Source organism: Anneissia japonica, unplaced genomic scaffold (genome assembly GCF_011630105.1).
Source record: "Anneissia japonica isolate Jap-2015-1 unplaced genomic scaffold, ASM1163010v1 scaffold1511_len2985839_cov193, whole genome shotgun sequence".
Classification (NCBI taxonomy): Eukaryota; Metazoa; Echinodermata; class Crinoidea; order Comatulida; family Comatulidae; genus Anneissia; species Anneissia japonica.
This window is the reverse complement of record NW_022685291.1, coordinates 640,576-649,832: the sequence shown is the minus strand read 5'-3', so window position 1 is coordinate 649,832 and position 9,257 is coordinate 640,576. Positions and strand designations below refer to the sequence as shown.

The following is a 9,257-nucleotide window of genomic DNA, read 5'->3' as shown; positions in this document are numbered from 1 at the left end:
TATATATATCTGCCTGGTTAGTTTGAACCAGGTCATGAAGACGAAAGTGCTCAATACACACGTAAAGCAATATAAATAAGTAATCAAAGACACTAGGTTACAAACTCAACATTTTATTTTGCACTACAGACTGTATCATGAGGGCACAGCCTCAATCATCAGGTGCTCGGCTCTGAATGAAGCACATGCAAAAAATTGTTTATATAAATAAATTATAATTGATTACATTTAATAATAATTTTTTTTATAATTATTAATACTAATATAATCTCTATATTATGGTAGGTTTATATTTATTTCATTCTATCAGAGATTGTCTCTCAGAGAGTATAGTATATATATAGTAATTAGATTTATAACTTTTTCAGTGGCTATATTTTTACTGAAATACAGTAATAAAAAAATTTCTCCCATATTTGTCACATCAAACTTCAACCACTGACTTCACAGAATTTACGAATGGTTTATTCCATTATAATACAGATGAAACTATTCACCATGTGGTTGATTCCATTTATTAGATCAACACTTGCCTCACCATATATACTACTGCTTTGTGATTGGCTGAAAATTGTGAGATGATATGGTGAGGTTTTCGCATGTGCCAATGAGTAAGTACAATAGGAGGTTAAATTTATGGGGAGGAATTAATTGATATTTCATAATTTCCTATGATTATACATGTTAATATGGGTCATTTACAGGCCATGTATAACCTTAATTATAAAATAATTTATGGGTGCTTATATTTTATTGTTGTCTAGCTATCAGAAAATGCAGAATCTTTTGCAGTGTCTCATTTTCCACTGACTTTTAAAGTTGTGTTTCTCAGGAATATCGCTGAGATTTTTAAACACAGGTCTATCATAACATTAGATTTATTATACACATTTACAATTAGTAAAATTATTTATGGGTAGCTAAGTACTACAGAAAGCATTTCACTTTCGTTATATATCAAATTATTAATTTTATAATTTTAATGTAATATAGGAAGCAAAACAGCAGATGTTGACATTTTTCCCTTAATAACATTTCTAGGTACCTATAGTATTCAATTTCATATTTTTAGGTTTTAATTCTGTATTCCGCTTTATAAATTTTAGGATTTGATTCTCATAATTTGTGCTTAACTTCTGTCTGGTTTAAATGTAAAATTTAAAATACTTGAATAATATTATTTTAAAAAATATGATTCTAATAATGAATTCAACATGTTGATTTATTAACAATTATCATAAGTACTTCTAAATCATGTTAAACTATACACCAGTCTATTAGAATACCACATTAGGCTAACTGCCAAAAAAAGCTTTACCCTTGTGTAAACTGATTTTTGTGTTTTAAACATTTCAGTTTTCTCAGGATCTTCATTACTGGCCATTAGCCAGGGGATTCATGGGTATTTTGTCCAACACCCGTCTTTTCAGGATATTCAACACTTGGTGAATGACCATCCCTCTCTCTTTCACCCCATAGTAATATGATTTTCCACCTTCATCGTTCATGTCCAATTGATGTATTATCACTTTACTCAGTATTTAATTTGTATGTTTTCGGCTCTTTAATCAGATGTAAACCAGGCCGTTACAACTTGACCATACCTGGCCCTTATGCCTCGTGGCCCCTGGCCATCACAGCTACAACTCTCCTTCCCGATCATGGAAGCAGGCCTACAGTGCATTGCACTGATAATGATACTAACAGACATGAGTGAAAATGTTTTCTAACGCCCACACTCAAGTATTGTCAACATCTAGATTAAGAGTCACAACGAGATAATGTCAAGTTATGATTGCAGCATTAATGCATTATTAATGAAAGTAACAGTGTATCAGCATCCTTGACATTTTGACAAATCAAAAAAGTTATGAACCAAAGATTTTTTTCTGATTTTCTATGCGGCTTACACATATTGTACAGGCGTACATACCTATGTTGCTTACATCTTTAATCAAACATTTCTGTTGATTGAATTGAAAGCGTTAGGATAGGAAGGAAAGAACTGTAACTTCCCAAATCATATGTGCAGTGTTAGGTGAGACTTCTTTTTTACCTTTTTCGTGAACCCGCCGCCTGCCAATATTGATGATTTCGAAATAAAATAAAATTTTGATTTTTGCCCAAATTAGCACGCATGTCACCACGAAAAAATGGAAATTTAAAAAAAAAGTTTTTCTTTATTTTTATTATGCCCACCGCTGCCTTAAAATCTCCAAAAATAAGATATGTATAATTATTTCTTTCTAATTATAAAAATTTAAAGAATTCAACTATCCCATTAATAAACTGTTTACATTCAACAATAAAATTTTATTTTATTTTTTCCTATGGATGTTTTTGGCAAAACCATTTATTAAATAAGAAAATAATCTTTTATTTTTATTTTTTTCCCCTCTCCTCTGACTATCTTTAAAAAATTAAGTTCTTAAAATAATTGGTATAAAAAAAGTCTCTCCTTAGTGATTTTGTATATATAATAATAATAATCGTATGCTCTGGCAAAATTCTAATTTCTGAATAATTTTCAATATGGGTACTTTAATACCAGATACCTGCCACCCATTGGTAATTATATTCTGGTAACATGTGTACTTCTCTGCCTTTCTCTTACCTCTTTTTGAAGATTCAAGAACTTTTGCTACTTATATAAAATATGTAATAGACAAATTCTATGCTTGGCAGATAATGACAGATTATAAAACCTCAGAATGCTACTGTTATAAACATATATGGAAAAGTAGTTATACTATAAATTCTAAAATGAAAATTTCTTGTTTTGCATTAGTTAAGTTACTGTAGTTTTATTAATTGTATATTTTTTTTCTTTTATCTAACTGAACCACTTTGAAAACCAGTACATTGTATTGAAAGTGTATTTCAGAATAAAGAAAGAATAAATTATCAAACAAAATAGGTATTTTTTGTTTGTACTGCATACCAGAATAGTAAATAGGAATTTTTTACATTTTCATAATAATTGAATAAATGTTGTACTTATATGTAGTACTTAATGTTTATCATCTTAACTCCAAAGAGATGGAGGGAAATCGCAAGCTAAGGTGTATTCGGAGATGGACAACCAGAAACCATAGGAGGCGTCATACCAATCCGATATGTCACACACAGTCCAATGCTTGTGCGTCGTATCCCAGTGCAAGTCAGCCAGGCGGGTAAGAACTTGTTGAGAGCCGCTGCTTTGTTGTATCATCTGTACTTGTTTATGTAGTGTTCTTTTATACTGGTAATACCTTGACCTGCTGCTTATATCGCTAATTTTCACTGTAGTAGTAACACATTTAGTTTAAAGGATTATGGCTGTAAAAGTTGATTGGTAGATGATTTTTATTTGATTGATTCTGATTGGACAGTTGGTTGATGGATTGATTGATTGCCTGAATGATTGAACATTACATGTCCATGTGAAATTATTCCAACCCAATTCCAAGTAGTGTAAGGTTGTACTTGTGATTAACTGATTGATTGATGGTTTATGGTTTTGATTGATTGATGGTTTATGGTTTTGATTGATTGATTGATTAATTGAATGATTATTTGATTGTTTGGTCGATTGTTTGATTCATCAACTGAATGTATTTACACAGATTTGCATATAAACATTATTCCATCCCTAGTAGTGTAAAGTTATACTTCATGGTTGAGTGATTGATGGTTTATTGTTTGATTGATTGATTACAATATTTGATTGATTGGTTGATTGATTCTTCTGAATGATTAAATTATTTACACAGATTTCCATGTTTAACATTATTTCATCACTAGGATGAAGTTATACTTTATTTTAAAATATTGATTGATTCTTTGATGGTATGATAAAATGATTTTGTTTGATTTATTTGTTGATTGTTTATTTTTTATTTGTCTGATTAATTGATTAGTTTGTTGATTGATTGATGGATTGATTGGTTGAGTGATAGAATTTTTTTCATTATTAGTGCTTGTAGTCTGAAGAAGTCATGATTTTCTGCAGCCAGGCTAAGTGAAAATGCTATTTTCCTGATTGTAGATTAACCATAAAATATTTTCTACATACAATGTGGCTTGACGCGATGTGTTAACGTGTCCGATCTTTGTGAGCCGAAACACAGGTACGCTGGCCTTCGTCAGGGACAGTCGCAACTTAGAATATTAAATGTTTAATATTCTTATTGCGGCTTAAGACTGTCCTCCGACGATGAATCGCCTCGAACTGCGTCAAACATATTTTGAAGATAAGCTATCAGTGAACATTTTAAATAAAATGAGATCTGCTGGTAAAATGTTGAATACAACATGAATAAACAGCTACGTGTAAGCTTAACATAATACAGAGGCAATATTTTGAATCCACTTGTACTGTATGCCCTTGGACTTGGATGTACTTTTCATAGTATGGTCCCTGGACACCTTTATAAAATCTTTGGTTTTTTTTCATTTAATGAGGATGTTCTAGTCTGCTGATCATTGAGGTCTCAGTGGTCTGTCGACAAACTCTCTAGATTTATTGATTGGTATTTATTGTGATAAAAATCCTGACAGTTTTTCAGGATCACAAGCAAGGGCATTGGGATTAGAAAGCAAGCTTGAGCCACCAACTAGCTCAAATAAGCTCACTAGCTTTTCTGTTTGTAAGATAGATTTTCTTCCTTTTAATAGTGTTTTCATTGCCTCTCTCTGTTTTCAATATTTAAAGCAGGGAACACACTGATTCCTAAAAAAAATCCGTCTTTGCATTCTGTGAGCGCTTGATGATGCGACACGATCTTAAAACTGTCGGTGGCAGTCTTAAAATTGAAAATTAAAAAGAATCTGTTGCGCACTCCTTGTTGTGTTAAATTCTGTATAGTCAGCTGAACACCATCGACATGGTGTGCACCAGCTTAAGAAATGCCGACTTTTTAGTTTTCTGCCATATTTCTGTCACACCTATCAAATCAAACGAGTTTTAACAATATACATTCTCTCGTACATCCAGATATCCTTTAAAATTCAATAAACATTTAAATTGCGCATTTAAGAGAATCTAATAAGTTATCCAGCAGTCCCAAGATGGAAAGAAACCCCTTCTGGGAGATGTAGTTAAATGAGCTTCCTTTCTTTAACACATCTAACTTTATTTTGCTGTCTGTGGTGATACCCATCTCCAGCCAACTTCTGGGAGAAAATTGATAATACAGTAGTACATGTAAATTTGTAGGAGATGGGTTAGTTTTCTTGCATGAGTTCTAGAGGCCTTCTCGATTTCCGGGAGACTTCTGTGATTCTGTGACTTGGGGTCCCTGGTTATCAAATTACAAAGGGACACATCACAATTTTCACTGATTTATATAGTTTTTTATAGCTTTTATATAAAAATCCAAAATTTATTACCAACTACAATGATCTAAGATTTAATGCAAAGAATATGGGAAGCGCTTACCGATACTAATTTTGAATTCTGCGTATTATTCACTGTATGCGTCAGCCTGTTTTCTTTGGTTAGAATTTTCTATTGAAAGCAAACAAACTTATATAAGTACCGTATGACTTCTGATTGAACCCAGTGCCACTTTCTTGGTTTGACTTGCCGAAGTAGCAGTCGTGCGTGGGCAAGTATTTTCAATGCTTTAATGTATGCCGAACTATTAATAGTAACCCAGTGCTCTAGTAACCTAAAATTGTAATCAAAGTGAACAAAGGATAGTCACCCAGGGTTGCAATCGGAAGTTTTATGGTATGCATTGTAAAAACATTGAACACCATTTTGTGTTCAAGTTTATTGACTACGTAACAGTCGATTTTGTTAAATGTGTCCATTAGTGGACATATGATCTTCTATTTGTGTTTTTAAAGGTTGATTGATTTATTGTTGTTAGTTCAAGATAGACACAATATCTTGAAATTGTTTTTATTTGTGTTTCATTTGAGTTGATAACTTACTTGAGCCTCGTAAGTCAAGTTTTTGGGTCAGCGCAGGGCAGATCCCAGAACCTCACTGCTGTTGGTGTTGTTGTTTTTGTTGTTGTTTTTGTTGTTACCAGAACTTCAAAAGCGTCCAGCTTCGCAAGTTTTGAACGGACGTGCAGGAAATTTTGTACACATACATGTAAACTAGAGGTTATTTCCAACAAATGTTCATGGCCCCTTTTTTAAGTTTGACCCCAGGGTGCCCCCTACACCTACTAAACAAAACAGGCGTTTCAGCAAGCACTGTACATTACTGCCATTACCACTAATAGGACACGTTGTATGGATGGTGCAATCAGTTAGCGAGTGTTGTAAGGAAAGGAAACCAAATGTTGTGAGTTCGAATCACGTCTTGATATTTAATTTTTAAATTTTTTTTTCAATTTTAAGACATTTTTAAAAAATTTATTTTTATTATGAACCCTTTGCCGAAAGCCCAACGTAATAAATTTTGCCACTGTGTACTGCTCCATGGTTTAAGCATGTTTTTCATAGTGTCAACAAAAAGCCTTGTCTGAAAGGTGCATACACAAAGCATTAAACGCTGAATAGAGGTAACCAGTTTATTGCGCGAACTGGTGAGTGGTCGCTCTTGTTGATTTGCATTTTTAATGGCTTTTATAGATCTTACTAAAGATAAATTTGAAAATAACCAGGAAAGTAGACCTAATAATAACTCTTCTCTTTAATGACCCTGTAACAAACATACACAGCATTTTAATATGTACAGCTGTAGCATTAATTAGATAATAACCTGTTTTGAACCCATGTCACAGTGCAGTAAGATTACACATTACCATAAGTTTTTATGTTTTTTATCACTAGGGCACTATTAAAACAACTGATTTCTCGTAAAAAAAATAAATACTAAAGTTCCAACAATTCAGATAAGCCTGTGTACAAAAATTGGTACCATTTCATACTCTAATAATTTGTAAATGTGTACAACTTTTGATAAAGTATCAAAATAAGACCCTTCCTTGAATAGATGCCACACTTAAAATTTGTTAAACATTTTTAAGCATTGTAGTGCTTTAGAAATAGATGTTTTTTTCCTGTGCACATATTAGAAACACATGTGATCTTTAATTGCTGTATGGTATATTCACCTTTTACCTACTAACCATCTCAACTTTTTATTTCATTTTACATCTGTTAATTATGTTCAAATTATTATATTATGAACACTTGACACCACACTTATAGTGAAATGTGAGTAGAATGATTCATATAGTCTGCCAGAATATCTATATTATAATTACGCTTATTTCAAAGCCTATACACAATGCAGAACCAGGGTACTCAATAAAAAACAGCATACATTATCAAATTTCCAATCATGTGATTGAATATCAATCAAAATTTACATTAATTGACAGAAAAACAATAACTTTTTACCATTATTTTTAACCAGATCTTGGTGGTTCACTAGATGTTGTGTTTTGTTTATTTATTTCTGTCTTTTGTGTTATTACACTTTCAGTGATGCAGCACTGGTATCACAAGTGTTTATTACTTGGGAGCTTAAGGTTATGTTCCATAGGAATTTAATCCAGTGACTGGGGGTAATAATGTGAAGCGCTTAGAGGCCTTGTTGGCGTTAAGCGCTATATAAATCTAACATATTGTTATTACTTCCGTATTCACTAACTTGTATATAAAATATATACTTAAGTTTATACCTCCTTGATGTAACCTCATTTCTTTTAGAAGTCGTGAATAATTTGTCCTCTTTTATCCTAACAAATCGTGACGCAACAATACTAGAGGGTAAGTGAGCAAAGCGAGCACACCCTCTAGAAATTTGTCAAATCACGAATTGTAATTATTTAATTTATGTTTAAAAAAATAAAGAAGCAAAACTAATAATGTATTTGATGAAAGAGGACCTTATGGAGGTGTCATGAACTGCCAGTGAAATTCTGTGCAATAAATTCCAACAACATTTTACAGCCATGCTCTGGAGAAGAAAATGGTTTGGTATTTTGTAGGGCCTACAAACTCTCCTTCAAAAGTCAACAAAAAAAATGAGTTGTACACCATTTCAAAAACGTTTTTTTCCTCTGGAACCCGGATTTAATCTATCAAAAGTTCATAAAAATCCCTCTATTGAAATTAGTGACAATTACTTCATGTGACATTTGTTCAATTGTTTTGTTTTCCTGTCCTAAATCATAATAACTTTCCTTATTACCTGATTCTGATAGTATATTGTGTGTAATTGCAATTCTAAGGACATATCAAAAGCTGATTATTCTTTTGTTCCTTTCTTTTCATTCATATAATAATTGCTTCTTATTTGAAAATATAATTAAACTTTAATATTAAACCGATCGGTTGGTAAATTATGTAATAAAGTAATATTGAGCAATTAGATTATTTGATTGGTCCATCAAAATGAATATAACAATAGTTGTACTATTATGAATATGTTATTCTTTACTGTTTGAGAACAAAGGTTAATGGCCAAAATGGGGAAGCATAGTAATGGACAAATGACAGGTCAGAGTACAGTACCTGTAGATAATTGTGGTAATGCGATGGCCAAAGTCCAGTTATAACTGAGTTAGTAATAATATTTATAAGCAGGTACTTAGTTTAGTACAGTATATATCAGACATAAAGAATTATATTGCTGGTACCTCATTCTGATGGATTTATTATATAACTCATCTTGAAATCAGGGACTTATTCATTTTTTATTTCACAATGGATAAATTCGGGACTTTTGAACTTGCTGTATTTGGTAGTAAACGGTAGGTTTTGGTAATTCTATTATAAGTTTCAATATTATGTACATTTCTCTCTCTCTACTTGTTCCTTTGTTAATAGGATTTTTAAATTCATTAGAAAAAATTGGCTTCTAAACATATGTTATATAAAGTAGACATTGAAGGTAGTATTATTTTTACTTGATAAGCTATGACATCAACAGCAGGCCATACAGTGGGCATTGGCTTCTAAACATATGTTATATAAAGTAGACATTGAAGGTAGTATTATTGCTGCGAAGCAGCCAATTCATATTCTCGACAGCAATTTGACCTCTGAAAGGTCATTGTTTGTCAAAAAACGAGCGCCTAAGACGACTGAAAAGCGGAGTTTCCTTCTTTCGTTCTGCCGAGTAAAAATCAATGACTTTAGGCGACGTTTGTAGACTAACCAACACGTACCAACGTCCGTTGTCGCGCTAGCCTTATCCTACTCTAGGCCTAGACTAGCTAGGATGGTATAGGCCTAGCCTTGAAGGGACGAAGGTCCCAATGAAAAACAACGTCGCTCCTTGATAGCTAACATTGTCTATTTAACAT

The 9,257-nt window shown here is 32.4% G+C and overlaps 1 protein-coding gene across 5 annotated transcripts in view; it reads left to right on the top strand.

Annotated features, from left to right (window-relative positions):
• LOC117109915 (GRAM domain-containing protein 2A-like) overlaps positions 1-9,257 on the top strand; it is a 90,835-nt gene that overhangs the window by 40,437 nt on the left and 41,141 nt on the right. Inside the window, exon 2 of one of the 5 annotated variants that reach the window (XM_033252407.1) lies at positions 3,038-3,173. The exons of 3 other annotated variants lie outside the window; for them this stretch is intronic. In XM_033252407.1, coding sequence (XP_033108298.1) covers positions 3,040-3,173 — 134 coding nt within the window. In that variant the 5' untranslated portion in view covers positions 3,038-3,039. Of the gene's footprint in view, positions 1-3,037; positions 3,174-8,547; positions 8,703-9,257 lie in introns of those variants that run through there. One more of the 5 variants, XM_033252424.1, reaches the window with a different exon arrangement.